A 17,826-nucleotide genomic window follows, 5' to 3' on the forward strand; every position below is an offset into this window, starting at 1 on the left:
TTAGGGGGGGGGGGGGGTTCCAACATTTTTATTTTATTTGTTCTCTGATTATAATTATAGTTTAATTCAATACCAACAAATTACTGTTAATAACTACAGTAATAGTCACAATAGTTATCATTCACACATCACACATATTCTACATAAAGGTTTACTATAATCCCCTTAGGTACGCAGCTGTAATGAATTGCAAATTATTTTTAAGTTAGTATTGAAGAAAATTAGTTTCTCCCCCCCCCCTTTCCAGGCCACAACTCAAATACGTTCTTGTTTGAAAATTATACTCTACAGCCCCAAGCCCATGGACAATCTATGATGATATATTTATCAAAGAAATATTATGCCCATCCGAATGTTATACTCGTTTTAGATCACAAATTTTGGTGCTGAAAATGCCTATGGTTAAATTATGAACGGATGATAAGCAACGCCCATACATCACAGAAATAAAACATTCTCGTACGCGCATCGATTGACACAGTTTCCAACGCCCTGCGATACTGTAATATTTTTACTTGTAAACTCCGATCTCCATTATACCCAAACAAGTTGTTTCTTGTTGTACAACTGAAACTCGGGATCATATACAAATAAAATACGTAACAATATTACATTGACGTCTCGTAAGATAGTGAATAATATGTTGGATCCACAGAACGTGCACAGGACGAAACGCTAAATCACGTGTCAGCTTCAGTGCGTGTTCGGTTGCCGTGTCGCCGCGGTTAAGGCTGAAGAATAAATCTCCGGAGTCATCGTCTCGATTGTGATAATCCGTCACTTATCCAGCTCCCCCCTCCCCCCAGAGTGAGAGGAATAATTCTTCAAGACCGATACGGTGGTGCACACGGATGTCGAGGTATAAGCACGAATGACAAAAGGCTGACGAATGTATGCGCTTCGTCCTGGATGGAAATGCGTACAGAAACTACGAAAAGTAATCGAGGAGCAAAACGATTATACCCGTCGGGCAGGGACGCGCACGCTTATTGTTCGAAATTGCCACGCAACAATCATCCTTTCACCTTGAATTATTTGCAACATGCATGTACGACAAAAGATCACACGTGAATTAACAGCCAATAATGGGTAAGATCTGTATACTTAGCGCGCCCGTCTATACCTGATATCTCCGGTGCGGACGGTCAAAAGTGCTGCGACACAATGTGCTACGTTTGTACGTGCCTTGAGAATAACGTCCGGGAATCGTACAAAGGGTGCTCGGGGTCAGCGAGGTCTACAGCCATCCCGGGTTTGCCGAATGAAAAAATCTCGATCGATCACGGACAACGAATTCGTCCGATGAGCAGTAGACTCGTGTGTTTGTCTCGAAAATGTTGTTTTAAATGTATAATATTCAAAAATTTTCTACCGCTCGTCTGCTAAGAATCTAGAGCACTTCTCGCTTATTGTCATTTACTGGTACAGCATTAGGCACGAGAGCTACTATAGTTATCCGTGAGTATAATTATACATTGTTGTTCTCAATTTTATTCGACGGCAATCTCCCTATCAACTTTCACAAAACAGTCCAATCTCAAATTTGTTATTGTATCGTAAATGTCGGTAAACGTAAAACATCTATAATTGTAGCTGAAAATAAAACTCGGAGTTGAAAAGGACTGATGGATGTATAATATACATTGTATACTATAAAGTATAAAACCGGTAGACGAGAATACATTTTTATGTCCATTCAATTAGATTTAACAAGTTGTAAATCCATTTACTTATTTAAAATTACGAACATAATTGATGAAAAATAAAATAGAGAGAGAATGAATTTTATTTAAGAAAAAGTTATAAAGCAGACAGCCTGTCGAACATGTGATCTAGAGTGGCACAGTATCAGACATTTCATTATTGGCTTGTATTACAATTTGTAGGGTCTGAGAAGAATCTGTCTATACGCAGTCGATTAGACCAACACCGTCGTTATCATTTTGTTGTTATCAAAAATAAAATTGTTATCATAAATATAATTTTATCATCAATTATAAATCTGTAATAAATGAATTACATTATCTTATTTGTTACAATGTAATATTAAGATATAAACTCAAAATTGTATTGTTAAATAATGTAGGCAGTCAAGTTGTTCTCAATATTTATTGCTTTCCCTGTATTTATTTATTTATAATTTAGACTTGCTTTATCTTTTAATATAAGGACAAGTAGGTATAGGAACTTTGATGCGGCCTGTAATTAAAATTAGTAGTTCATTAATAGTAGTAGATACTATATAGAATTTAAAAATGTAATATAGGTGCTTAAACAATACATTACAATTCATTTAATATACATTTTTACTAGTTTTAGTATAGATTGTTTCCTATTTGCTTTAACTAATTTAAGTAATTATTTAAACTTTCAATTTTTAAAAATAATAAAAAATTAACTTATTAATTTTTGTTGTTGTTTTGTTTATTTTATTGGTTGGTTTGGATAATGTACATTGCATTACAACTTTGGTTGACCTCTATGTGTTTGTAATTAAATCGGGTTATCATTCTAAAATTTTGAATTCTTATTTATTGATGTGCTTTGTGAATTTGTGAATTTTAAAATATGCTTTAATTTACGTACTGATGTATATTTGAATTACTAGATGAAAAAGGGTCGGAAAATGAAACTATTAACAAGTGTCTGACATACTAAAAAATGGGGCAATAAATCTCAGTGGCCCTGGGACACAAAAATTGTAGTTGCAACACTGGTCAAGCATATTTATAATAGACTTTCTACTGCTCAAAATATATATTCTGAAAACAAAATAAAAACATTAGAATTGGGCCATACATTTCATGTAAAGAGTGAAGATGGTGTATCTTAATATTACAATGTAACAAATAAAAAAATGTAATTAATTTATTATAAATTTATAATTGATGGTAAAATTATATTTATGATAACAATTTTACTTTTGATAACAACAAAATAATAAAGACGGTATTGGTCTAATCGACTACGTATAGACAGACCCGCCTGAGAATAAATTAGTTACATAAATAAGCAGTAGAATATTAAATATAAATTTAACATATAAAGTATAAAATAATAATCAGTTGTGCAATATTAACACTATATCATAGATCACATTGAATACAAATGTCTGAGTATTATATATAATATATCTTTCATTATCTCTAAGCCGATTAATCTTAGGTTTTCGTTTTTATAAATACTTTAACAAACAACCATCAAATTATTTTTTTTTCTGTCATCTGTAACTTTTTATCATAAATCACTAAACACAATAATGAATTGTATAATATATAATGTAAATTTTTATTGTTTTTTTTTGTATTTTGCAACATTTACAAATAATTAATGCGCATTTTATAGTTCATTGGAAAAACACGAGATTACCCGAAAACTAATTAAACATTTGTATGATATTCGCAATAATTAGGGCTGAGAATTTGTAGGAAAGTGCATTTTTTTTTTTTTGGTGATTGTAAAACGTAGCTTTGTAAGTACATAATTTGAATTATGTAACTACGAATCCATTTATGCAACTTTTATTTTGGATTTTTTTTTCTTTTTTAATTTATTAGGTAATTTTTGTGCATTTTTAGGTCATATTTTTCTTTATTAGTTAATTTTCTGGTATTTTTAATCAAATTCTAAAGACTAAAGACAAAAAAACGTACCCGAAAATAAATACATTAATTTTTTTTTTATTATTTTAACAATATAAATACTAAAATATAGTACATATAGAAAAATCAAATTCTATCAAAATTTTTCTTTTTTTTTTTTTTTTTTTTTGTTTATTAAATAAACACTTATTTATGAATTTAATGTACTCATGTTTAATATCCTGTACCTAATATTAATATAAATATAAAATTAAATTAAAAAATCATTTTATAATACTATAATTTTTGGCATTTTATATTGAATTATTTTGCATTTTAAGTGCATATTTTATTATATTTTTTTGAAATTTTTAATGCATTTTCTAAGATTCTTTAGTGCATTAAATTCACAGCCCTAGCAATAATCAATACATCCTATAAAGGACGATCGGTAATTGGGCCAAATTTTATGTACCTGATTCGTATAAAATATTTGTTTACATTTTACTACTCGGAGATTGGGTCACAAATTAAATCTATATTTTTAAAGTGTACCCGAAGATTGGGACATAAATGAACAGCATAAAAATATATGAATATGTAACAATATGTAATATTTAACAACGTTTATTCACTAATAATTATTTTTATAGTGCATAAAACACAATATTTTTTTTTTAATATTGCCATACACAGAATTCACATATTTAATATAATATAAAAAGTATAATACTAATAATATAATAATATAATACTTTATAATATAAAAAACATCGCCAACGAATTTTTCCACATTTACTCTCGTGATCAAAAAAAAATTTATAATTATTAAAAATTAACAATATTTTTCTTGTATCTGTCGTTATAAATTCCAATAATTCCATTTTACTGGTATATTACCGAAACAGCATGTATTACTAAACGTGGATCGTATAGTTTGCAACCAACTAAACGATCGCGACGTTCAACAAAATGATTCATCCAATTTAAAAAGATCATATTTATTGTAAAATTTGATTAATCATGTTAGAATTAATTTTACATTTTAATGGATTATTTTAAGTTTTAGGTACAATGCTTATAAATGTTCAATGTGACCTCCCTTACTTGCACGACACACATCTAAGCGATATTCAAATTCCTCATAAACCTGTTGAAGCATGTCGACTGTAACCAAGTTGATGGCATCTGTAATGCTACTTTTCAATTCGTCAAGATCTTTTGGAAGGGGAGGTACATAAACAATGCTTTTTATGTAACCCCAGAGAAAAAAATCACAGATTGTAAGATCTGGCGAACGGGGCGGCCATGGACAAAATGTAGCGTCATTAGCACTACAGCGACCGATCCATTTCTGTGGTAGCTGATCGTTAAGAAATTTGAGTACTTCTAAGGACCAATGTGGTGGTGCTCCATCTTGTTGTAAAATGAAATCATCTCCATCTGATTTCTGTGGACTTCTTACAAAACTTTCTCGAATTTGTTCAACATTTTCATCCGAAGTTCTTGGTCTACCCGATGACTTCCCTTTACATAACCAACCAGTTTCTTGGAAGGTTTTATGCCATCTTCGAATACTCTGGGCTGTTGGAGGTTGAATGTTAAACTTTCGACGAAAATCACGCTGCACGGTAATAACAGACTCGCACTTCTCAAAGCGGAGCACACAAAACGCCTTTTGTTGCTCGATCAACATTTCGATAACAACTAATTAAGTTACGTCACTAACGATTACGGTGCCAAATTTAACAACTAGATAACTTAAAATAAACTTAGTTATCTAATCTTTCCATTAATACATTGGTCATTAACCTGCGATTAACCGTTGCCGAACTATATCAGTTCGTAATCGGATGAATCATTTTGGAACAACCTGTATAATCTTTGTAAATTACACTTTTAACTATTTCGTGTGCAATGTTAGGTATTGTTAAATTGTCAACTTGATGTTTTTGTAACACACGTGTGATTAATGCCCGTACCAAAAAATAGTTTTACCAAAAAAAAAATATAACCTAATAATATGTTATGCTAAATTTATTTTGCTCGTATATAATATGTATATTCGGATTTAATGACTAGACGTCTTAAACTCATTATTTGATTTAAAAATATCTTATTACTAAGTAAAACTAATATTTTTTGTTATAAATTCTCTATGATGTCGTGTCATTAGTTATTATATTATTCGTCGTAGAAAAAAGAAACGTAATAACGAACTACTGGTATTTACCAATTCCGTTTTTTGATTTTGAGTGAAACGAGGAATGTATTCCACGTACATTTAATACACTCCCACGAAGTTAACACTCTTGTGTACCTATATTAATTAAAAGGACCGCGTTGGTAGTTGTTTTCCAATCGTTCTCGGCCGCGCGTTGAAAAGAGGTCGCTTGCGGAAGGAACAACACCAAACAAGTTGATAACTCGGGCAGGTCCATTTTCCTCCAAGAACGAGATATCGTTTTCCTCCAAAATAACTTTGTTCTAATTCCTTAAATATTATAATTTATGGCCGTGAGAATAAATCGTCAATTGCTTTTCGCTTATATGCATTATTCACTATTTGTCGATTTATTTTTTTGGTGATAGCTAGGCTTAGGGACTTATAGCTCTAAAAAATACACAAATATGCTTCTAAAGTCATTAAAATATGCATTTTAATATGCATTTATATGCACTAAAAAAAAAAAAAAAAATGATCACATTGTACACAAAATAAAACGTGTCCATCGGATTTATATGTATCTTTAAACTCTGAAACAAAACTTCGTAATCGGCTACTCGTAAACTGTTGTACTTTCGGCATTACACAATGTTACAAAATATACGCGTACGACGTTTTACGTATGATTCGACGTTGTGTAGTCGCGAGACGCAAAAACAACGACGGATAATAATCGACTGAACTGAACACCAAACAAATAATCTATTATTCTATATTGACTATTGTCATTATCGACATCTGGTCGATATCCAGCGAGTTATACGGTCGATAAGGGTTTATAGTATTATTTTTATACTTACACAAAAATTATAACGAGATATGAGAGGTAGTTTGCAGATAGCATATTACTAGAAGTATTAAGTCCCTTTAGTACATTTTTTTTTCGATCGGTTGAAATATGTATTTATAGTTTTTAATTTTAAATAATAAAATTTGAAAAAATTTTCAAAATATGCAAAATGAGCATAATAATGTTAAAATATGCACTCTCCTGCAAAATCTATCAAACATGCAAAAATATGCACATTTAAATTTAAAATCTGATATCATGGCACCGAGAAACGAATTTATTTCGCACTCTTCTATATTTAACAATAATTTAAAAAGTATGCAATTGCTAGATGTCCCTAAGTCTAGTGATAGCAAATGATTCTATACATTTTTGTGTAATTCATCGGCTACTATTTCTTCACTTTTATTTATATATATATATATATGTAATTACTTGACAAATAATTAAACAACATCGCCAACATGATAATCCAGATTCTGATCTTAACTTATACGCTAAAAAATATATGTAACTATCATGAGTTATCAAAGGTTTTCCTCGAAAACTCATCGAACGGCGTAGTCCTCGTACCCTACCAATCCAATCCTGAAATTGACCGAACATTTGACTCGTAACCGAACGCACATAGTCTGCTTAGTTTTCAAACCGGTCCACGTTCGAACAGATCCTTCGTCCACGGCCACAGCCCCCGTACCACCGGATCGGTTACGTCGGGTTCATCGGATAGGTAAGGTACCGCATGTCGATTAGATGCTGGACGATGTCGGCCAGCAGCTCGGTGCCCGTGTCACCACCCAGCGCCAGAAAGTAGTCCACCGGGTCGTCGCTGACTAACGCCGCGTCCGGCATGTCGCTGTCGTCACGCAACACGTACGGCATACACATCGACGCCCACGCGAACCCATAGATCGCGGTAGTGGCCATTTCGGCGTCTAGCTCCGTACGGTCTGGCACGCGGACGCCGCGCGGCACAGCCGCGGCCAACGAAGCGCAGTACGCGTCCAGGTAATGGGACCAACGGGCGTCCCGTTGCGGCCGCGTGGTGTTCATGTACAGGAACACGGCCAGATCGAGCGCGGGCGACCCGTGGACGGGCGTGAAGAAATCGATGATCAGCACGTCGAACGGCCGCCCGCACTCGTCATACTGGAACATCACGCTGTTCCGGCAGTACGCACCGTGGCACAGCACCGACAGCGGTTCCGTGACGGCCAGTGACCGGCGCAGCGTGTTCGCGCCGTCCGCGACCACGCGGTTGAACAGCCGCACGCCCTCGTGTTCGCGGTACCGGTCGCCGCCGTGGCGCGCCAGCAGCCTGTCCACCGCGCGTTTGCCGAGCTTCTTCAGCCAGTCGTGCTGCACCATCCAGTGTCCGCGCTCGTCGCTTTGCGGGTCCCGGATGTCCGCGATGATCTGCCGGAACCTCGTGGGGTTCTTGCTTTTTGCCGTGTACGATAGCCCGTGGAACCTACCAACAGAATCCAAACCAACACCCGCTCGTTACAGTGCAATCGATAACACGTTACTCCGGTGGTAAGCGGCGATGGGATTGTGGTAGGGGGTAGGGGTTGTTTTCTGAGAACGACACTCCCCCGATGATTTCGAATACTGATGGGAGGCTTTTTTTTTCTTTTTTTATGTATACTATTCAAATCGAGACATTTATTTTTTATAATTAACATAATAAAATATTTATTTATTTTTTAAAGGTGCATTTTTATACGCCAAAAACGAAATTCGTTTAAAACTAAGTACAGTGAGAGTTTGCCGGTAAATTCGAAAACATAACGAAATCATAAAAGTTGAACTGCACGTTCATATACGATTACTTTTATGATATAGTCACAACATATTATCCATTTCGTGGCGATTGTGTATTATATTTACTTTTATTATTAATCTAATTTGTTATGTATATGACGTATCTGTAAACGTAATAATCTATAGAATATTGTACCGTCCAACACTTCTTAACTTTTATTAAACGGAAAAGTATCAAAACTATAACGTGTTATCTGAATGGTTGCCCGTAGCTCAATATTGTAGACACATGTTAATTTTATGTTACAGAATATACGTGTCATCACGTGGTCGTTATTTTGCACCATGAACATTTTCAATTGAGACAGATAAGAATTTGACATTTATTTGCAACATATAACAAATATGGCATCGCGGTAAACACTCAACGCATCAACTTGATTATACCGTATGCCCGCAGTATTCAGTACCAGTACAGCATTATATAAATCACATGACAATAAATCATATTATAATCGATTACATTATAATTGATTTTTAAATAATTTCGTCATTTACATTCATGTCCTAATAGTACCCGTTTACTTCCGTTAACATGGACGCGTACATACTTATTCCTCTCCCATCGGGTCAAAATCTCAAGACACCCATCTCATAACGAAACAAGTGTTTTAAAAATTATTTGCCATTATTGTATGTCTCTGAGATGGACATATACCTAGACGATAAGTGATTCAACTACATATAATAAACACTGATTATTTGTCAGGATGTGTTTATTGAAATAACCGTGATTTATTTGTTGTTTGTACGGTTGAACAAAGTTAACTTATAATTTAACGTTTGTTTTGTTACAAGCCATGTTCTACCTACTGTAAATATTTTTTTTTTATGTGATATTTATAGATTACTATTACTCTAAAGGATAAACTCACTTTGCGATGGCTCGAAGTGCGATAGTTACATGTTCATTATCAAGGAACAGTCGTTCTTCGTTAAAACGGTATCCTAAGTTATAGACGTTCTCAAACACTATAAAATCTTTCTCTGCGAATTCACCGCATTTATTGCGGCCGTAAAAGAAGAGCGAAAACGATAACGCATTCGTATCACTAACCGTCGGACCACGACATTCTAATAGAAATGGTATGATTTCCTCGTACATGATCAACTCGTTATGAAACAATTTATCGCTTTGCCAACAATCGCGCAGCATCTGATCTTGAATCTTTAACCTGATCATAACGGGGTAATGCAAACCATCGGATGTGATGACGGTCCCGACAATCGTCGTGTATTTCCATTCGTCCAGGTCTGGTATGCTATTGTACACTTTGAACGATACCAAGGTACGATTCTTTCCAAATGCACCCTCGTTTACGATCGCATGCATTTCTTCCTCTATCGACCAGGTCATATCCACTCTCTTCCTGCGATATTGTATCGTACGTAAATTTTAGGTTCTATGACCGGATACCAAATACATTCAACCGTTAGCCGCGATCGAAAAAAAACATTCGTACATTCGTATCATCTATACACTACAGTGCTCAATTAACAACTTATCACTGGTCGTACCGAACACGATTATCCACATTATTACGTCGTTATTAAGTGGTGTGTGCAATAAATGTCCTTGATTTCATTCGTAGGCAATTAAAAACCACGTAGATAATTATGTTTCCGATTAACAATTATAGCACAATCAATGGATTAAACCGAAATACTATATTATGTTAAATGTTTAACATTTTATCGTACTTTTAACTTATCGTATACGAAGTACAGTCTTATAGATATTAATAATATAAAACGTGGTTAGAAAATATAAAAACCACTAGAAGAGTAGCTTTGTAATGAATATACAGAACCGGGGACTGAGACCGGACCGAAAAGAACCGGTTACGGAACCTAAACCCTAGTGTAAATTAAAGAACCGAAAATAACCGTTACCTGTATCTTATATTTTTAATAGACCCTAACCAATACCGAAACCTATAAACAATACCAAAAAAATACCGATTTTTTTAAGGGTTTTTTACTGTTTTCAAATTCCTATTGAAATCGAAAGAAATTATTCTTTAAACTAAAGATATGTATATTATTTATAAACAATAATTACTTATTATAATTTATATTATACAGTATTTACGCAATGTTATATTCGGCCGTCGACCAATAAATATTATATTATTGTCTAAAGAATATTAATATATATTATGCAGAGTCGGATCTAGGGGGGGCGAACCGAGGCACTTACCCCGGAAGTATTGGTCGGAAGCCGCCAAATTACAAAATAAGTTGTGTATTTATATATATTAATAGTTTTTATTCATTTTATAATAATAATCTTTGACACAACTACCTCAAATAAAGATAAATTTTATGGCATTTCATATTCTTTATTAGAAAGAAAACTTGAACGAGACATTTTATTTTTTGTTTGTCGTCATAATATTAACGAAATAATTTTATCAATGGTTTTTAAAATGTTTAAAGTAAACCCTATGTTTGGACCAAATATTTGGCTGTTTAAAAGATTTAAAAGTCAAGGGAACACTTTAAAAAAAAAAAAAAAAAACTGATTTCTCTACTGGAATATCTGATAAAAGCGTTCAACATATTTTAAAAAATGATATTGATATAATTTTACAATTTTGATTCAATGGGATTAATTCAGCGAAACGAAATAAATATAAAGAATTTCTTGTTTTAATTATTATTTATTTATGAAGCAGTTCCACCGGAAGGAATCAAATTTAAAAAACCAGGTGCTTACCATCTAGCAAAATGGATAGCTAAAGAAATTCATGGCCTCAAAATATTCTTATTTAGAAATCAGTTTAAGTTCAATATAAATGAAGAATAATTACTTATAGAACTTAACTGCTTCATTATAAAATGCTACGTTATGTATTGTTTTACTGCCGTAAACTGTGAAATAGCTCCTTTGAATGAGATTCAATTTTTAAGAGAGTTGCAGTATTCTGAAATTAATAAAACCTTATTTGAAGCCATGATTGGGTTGAAGTTGAAGTTGAGGAAGAAGAAAAAGACGAAAAAGTAGCAAATATCAACTACTCCAAAAAATTAATATTAAAAAAATTCGAAGTTCCATTATTTTCAAATGATGTTGATAATACAATTTCGATAAAACTTATTGGAAAACAGTCTCTAAAACTATTTAAAGAATTCAATATTGATTGCGATTTTTTAAAAACTTATCCCAACACTTGGAATATTTCAATTTATTATAAAAGAGGTCAAGAAATATTTCATAAATCACATGTTGTAAACAATGCTGCAGAAAGATAGATTAAATTTATTAAAGAATTTGATCAAAAAATAACAAGAAATTAAGAAGAAAAACAATTTCTATTACAGGTAAAACAATGCCATTTTAATTACAATAATTAATTATATAAATTATGATATTTATTTTTATTTTTTAAACAATACAAGATTATCGCAAGAAATATCCTAAGCCAATATTAGATATTATAAAGAAGTAATTTTGATTAATTATTGAATTTAACTATCATTAATTGTAATTGTAAGCTCGGTTATATTTCAGCCTAAATTAAAGTCATCGTCTCAGTGTCATAAAGTTTCATAAGTTCGCGTATACTAATTTTAAGATAGTAACACTGAGGTAATTATCTTCATTGTGGTGTCCAGTGGCAATAGCCTTCGTGGAAATGTTATCGGCATCGAATCGTTCTCTCTCGTTTGGTCCGTATTCGTGTGTACATCATGGGCGCAACTAAAGCCCAAATATTGGGGGTATTGAAATTTCTGAAAATAAAATAAAATAGTATTTAATTTTAATTACTATAGATTATATAGATCTAAAAAAAAATTGGAGTGTTACATTTGAACTCAGGGGTACTAAAAACCCTATTGCGCCCCCCAAGTTGTTCCTATGGTGTACGTGCAAAGTTTGTGAATTCATCGTCCGTCTGTAGTCTTTTTTATAAAACCACGTTTTCTATCAATTTTGTATTAGTCTTTTGGTAAGTGTCGTTTTGCGCAGTTATATTGCTATTTTGTTATAGTTCTCATTGTTTCAGCGACTATTGTGAATAACGTGGCTTAATTCATTGTCGTCGTCCAGCGCTATAGACTTGTGAAATCCGTGAACAAGTGTTGATATACGAGTTCGTGCGTAGGGCCAATTTTATATATTTTTTTTGTATTCATTCTTAAGTAATTACGGAGTTCAACGATTTGATTAAACATCGTAAAAAAAAATGTCCAGATTAATTACGATAAATAACTAAAGATTTTTAAGATAGCCTTAGGATTAAAATAATAGATACTTATCTATTTTTTATTTTTATTATTTTTATCTGGTTAAATCTAAACACTTTACTTTAAATAATAGTAAATATTGTTAAATACCTGTGCGTTCGACCTGTCTCGTTCAGGCGTCGTATAACATAGTTGAAAATGTATGGATGATCTATATATAGAATGCATTAACTGAGGGCGCTACCAGTAGAATACAAAGTCTCGAACCGTTAGTTAAGGAAGAACGTCATCTTTTTTCTGTTTCACGCGAGTATTCCTTAAGAAATTCCAGAGAAATTTCGGTTCGATTCTCGGTCAGCTTTTTTGTGATTTTTTAAAATATTTTTTCTTTCGTCTCGCCCATTTATTTATTTTTATTATAACAATATTATTATTATTATTATTATTATTATTATTATTATTATTATTATTTATAGATCGAACCAATTACCTTAGTTTTTTCACTAATCACCGACTTAACTTTTGAATGATTAATGTCATTATATCAATCAGTTGGAACATAAATTTGACACTTAAAACCGACCAATACTCACATGCGACTATGTTGTACATAGCGAATTTCATCCCATGCAACAGGGATGTAAGCAATACAATAAATTTAATACAATAAGGCACAATTCTTACGTGCATGCAATCATTGAACCACAGTCGCGAACGAAGACACAAGTTTACAGTTTAGGATGAAAACCACATTAAATTACAATTAATGCTGGTAAGTGAACACCCTAAAACATGATAACGAATAAACGTAAGGCAATGAAGTTCTGTAGAACAATACTTATCAAACATCAAAATAAAGAAAAACGTGGTTTAAACAAAAAATAGTTGTAGTAATAAAAACACACGTGAAAAAATTCGAAGTGTACCCAACAAAAAAAAGACAAGATACGAAAGATTTATTGTACATCATATGACGATAATCGATTTATGACGAAAGGTACGGCCGCCGGATACCATAATGATGATAAAAATGCCTCAGTGCCACAATAAAAAGAAGACTTGTGATCTCAGTGCCTCATGACTCTTAACTATAAGAACAATTGATAATTATAATGAAAAGACGAAAAACAGACATATCCGCGCAATGATAACAGCGCAACTACGTTAATGGCCGGTCACATACTGAGACACATTGCTGTCGCCAACCAATGCTGCAGCAACTCAACTCACCACTATGCATCACATGTAAATATTTAAAAAAACGGCAAATATGAAACATATATCACTTTATATGTATATAATATATATATATATATAAAATATAAAAAAATTATAAAAAAATATTACTAAAAAAAAAAAAAATAGTTTTTAAATGACAAAAAATAAAAATAAGAAAATTAAGACACTTGAACTGAAATTATTATTAAATTGACCCTTGTTCATCTTGATCTTGATTGCAATAAGTTTGACATCTGATGAAAGTATCATATACATATTATACACAATGTTCGAATTTTCAAAATTAAATGATCTACGGTTTGATCGTAACACAGACCTGTACTGACTAATGGTAATGGTTGCAAATTTCATATTATATATAACTTAATAACTGGGGAAATATTTGAATATTATATATTTCATCCCCAAAAAAATTCACAGTATTATTAGAACCAGTAGTGCAGTGAATTTTTAGTCCATTAATATGTCCGAAGTGAGATGTGAATTATTTCTGAACATTTTGCGATGATGGGTTAGGTCCACCGATCGACCTCCAATCTAGACAACCAACAACTGTAATCAATTAAGATCTCTGTAGGTATTTGAGGTATTACGTTTTATTACAAATTACCATGTCCAACTGTCATCCTAATCGTATCACCGTAAGCTTCTTCCTCATTTTACCTTATCCATCAATTAAAATTTAATTACCGTTACGACAACTGTTACGGTTCGGCTGCTCGTCGACGTCCGGTGTGTGACCAAAAATATCGGTCTCATGTTTTCCGTTTTAATTTTTTTTGTGTATTTATCTTCATCAGTTACTACCGTACTTCATCCTCACCATTTACCGCTGTCTACCACTACTAGCGATAATATCAGATCACTTAACATCATATTTTTGATTTTATTATTATTATTGTTGTTGTTGTAACTTTGTGTGCGTCATTTACACATCAGCTTAAAAGTGCCCTCAAATTACTATTACATATACAAGTATTTATGTCAAAATAGTAGACCCATACTTGATAATCACATGATAAATTCCAAGTTTGTTTATTTTTCTGTCTCAATATACACAACTCATCCTACACCTACACAACAGTAGGCAGTGGGGCTCTGCAATGAAACAAGATACGATTATAACGTGTAATTATTATTTTCCTGATAGCTATTTCTGGACCCGCGAAAGTTCCGAATCCCCACGACCCGAAGTGTTTTAAGGTTTTAAAGAAAATCCGGCTAATATACCAAAACGTTTGGGTTGGGTGCTACAAATGCTATGACGCGCTCCCGGACACCGACTCTATGCTCGTCGCACACCACCGACCGACCAAATGTTTTGGTGTGAAGTGATGTGATAGCTTAAATAGTAGTGGTTAAGTTCACTGCGCAACTATTAGTGACCTATGTTGGGTTGAAATGTATCAAGTTTGTACATATTTTTTAAGTCACTGACAAGCATTTGGGAACTTTCATTTAACACCATTTTAAATTAAATTTTATTTAGATTTTTTTAATTAGACAGTTGTACAATATAATCATAAAATAATCAAAATAATAACCAATGATTTGAATCAATAAATAAATGAACCAGCTCAATGTGTATGAATTAAACTAATTCACAAACAGCAATAACCTAACATATAATTAAACTACACACTTGAATATCACAACAAAACAATCAGAGATATATAAAAATTCATAGATAATTAAATTAAAATTCACAACGATATAAATATAATTTAAAAATCGATGACGCGAGGTCACCAAAACGTAGAAAAAAAAAGGTTATAAACCTGTTACCTGTACCGCGACCGATAACCCAACTAAACGCGGTTTCCTATAACATTTCACAATCGCCGAGAGTCGATCAGCAGCCGGTGTTGTTGGCCGACGAAACGGACGAAATTCACTTTCCCAACGCTGTAACGGTCACGATCAGGTGTTCGAAATCCAAAAACAGTCTGTGCGAGACCATATCTGACCGGCGGTACCCTTGCGGGTAAGAGTTCTCCAGGACGAACATTAATCTGCGCCAGTTGTCGAGGCCGTAAAAGTAACGACCCAGCAAGGGCACTCGGTGGTCATCCCTGGTGGATTAACCACGTAACAGGAACGGTGCGATCCGCTTGTAGAACTGAATCTTCTTGCGGAATTGCTGGTCGGACCTGTAGCCGTCCCGCATCACGGGCTCCCAGGGCTCGGACTTGATCACGATCCGGTGGTCGGTGAAGCGAACCGGTTCCGTTCGGTGCGCTAGACGTCCAGCTGGAAAGACATGAACCGGTTGCTCGGCCCGAACGCTCCGCAGACGTCGGCCATCTCCGTGACCGTTCTGTTGATGGTCCATGGCGGTGGCCATGGCAAACAGCCAGTGGCCGTCCCACCGTGGATGCGCGACCGAACTACTGAGTCGGCAGGAGAGGGACAGGGAGGCAAACGTCCCGTTTCGACCGTGCGGGACGTGCATGACTGGCAGTGACACTACAACACGATTGTGGTTCGCGTAACGTGGTCGATTTCGCACTGAAATTGAAGCCTCCGCAACGGCCGTCCGACGTGGATAGGCGTCGCCGCGCGTAAAAGTTTACCGGACGTCCGCGATAACAGACCTCAAACAGTGATTACCTGACACGTTTCATATCTGAGGTGTAAACAGTAGACGTTTACTCTTTAGCAGCCCGATCGGGAGTAGACCGAATAATATCCGCTCACTGTATCAGTGGACCTTTTACAATTTGACTTCCTGACCAATGAAATGCTTCGTTTATTTGCTACGCCGTTTGTGTGACACAGCGAGTTTCGATGAAAACAATACCTATTTAAATGGCTATATGTATATATAAATATATTATATTTCATAATACAATTTCAATTGAAACGAGTAAAATTAAAAAAATATATATTCTCCGTGCTATTTGTTCGAATCACTATTGTTCACTTGTATACAATTGTTTTGATGTTTTTCCCATTGAAATCTTAATCGTAGAAATGATTATGTTACAGGATCAATGGCGGATTAGGAGGCGGGCTAAAAGGCTTATAGCCTAGGGTGGCTTTTTTTTTTTTATAGAATTAAGTGTTATTATTGACTTATTAGGTATATTTATTTTAACATATTTTTTTTATATTTGTCTTATAAACATGAATAAAAATAATTTTAAAAAGTTATAATAATATAAATATTAATAATTATTTATTAATTAGTTATATTAATATGTAAATTGTTTGATACGTACCTATAGACTGTAGTAAGAATATTACAATTATTATTACAATTTGAAAATATTTAATTTGTAATAAAATAATTATAAATACTTTCTTATAGTTATTATTAATAACTTATTAGTACTTATGTACTTATTGGGAACATCCGACTATTCGAGTACAGGTTTTTTCACATTTGGCTATTAATATTTCCGTTATGTGACTGTATAAGCATTGTTTATTTTTACTGATAATAATAGTATCTGAAGCAAAATAATAAACATGAAATATTTTATTTTTAGAAGTTTTCTATTTTAAAGATTTAATACTTAATATTTTTTTTTTTTTTTTTTTGATAAAAAAACTAAATAAAATTTGAAGAGAAGGGTTTAAACCAAATATTGTTGGTTCCTTAGTATAGTGATAGGGGGGGAGGCAGGGTTATTAAGCCTAGGGGCACTAAAACGCTAAATCCACCACTGTAACAGGACAACATATTTAGACGGTGTAACGTGTTAGATCATACAAACATAATCTAATACTTCTTATTATATGTGTAATATAAAAAATATTTAATCATAATAATTCTAATAAATTATATGTAAGATGTACGTCTTACATTCCGTTTCTGAATGCTATAAAAGGGTAAAACAATGTCATAAATGTATAATGGATGTTAATTAGACGCTAGACGAGGTCGTTCTTCATACATTGATTTGAAATCGAAAAAATCGCTGTTGTGACAAACAACCAACTGAAAACAAGAACAAATACACGTAATACAA

The 17,826-nt window shown here is 33.3% G+C and overlaps 1 protein-coding gene and 1 long non-coding RNA gene across 2 annotated transcripts; one reads left to right on the forward strand and one right to left on the reverse strand.

Annotated features, from left to right (window-relative positions):
* Positions 1–6,876: 6,876 nt before the first annotated feature.
* On the reverse strand, positions 6,877–9,930 carry LOC112681634. Its single transcript, XM_025551885.1, has 2 exons — positions 9,298–9,930; positions 6,877–8,069 (listed from the first exon to the last, which is right to left on the reverse strand). The coding sequence occupies exons 1-2, from the start codon at positions 9,777–9,779 to the stop codon at positions 7,307–7,309; spliced, it is 1,245 nt and encodes a 414-aa protein (XP_025407670.1). The 5' UTR covers positions 9,780–9,930; the 3' UTR covers positions 6,877–7,306.
* LOC112681635 lies at positions 7,978–8,889 on the forward strand. Its single transcript, XR_003148419.1, has 2 exons — positions 7,978–8,134; positions 8,672–8,889. It is a non-coding gene; the product is annotated as an uncharacterized LOC112681635 (long non-coding RNA).
* Positions 9,931–17,826: the final 7,896 nt, after the last annotated feature.

This window comes from Sipha flava, unplaced genomic scaffold, assembly GCF_003268045.1.
Source record: "Sipha flava isolate LNK unplaced genomic scaffold, YSA_version1 193_pilon_pilon, whole genome shotgun sequence".
Classification (NCBI taxonomy): Eukaryota; Metazoa; Arthropoda; class Insecta; order Hemiptera; family Aphididae; genus Sipha; species Sipha flava.

Bases quoted from the DNA above. Each gene is read 5' to 3' on its own strand.
- LOC112681634 (XM_025551885.1), bottom strand. From the start codon at position 9,779: ATGACCTGGTCGATAGAGGAAGAAATGCATGCGATCGTAAACGAGGGT. The intron at 8,070-9,297 runs GTGAGTTTATCC...TTCTGTTGGTAG, and splicing joins GCACTTCGAGCCATCGCAAA to GTTCCACGGGCTATCGTACA.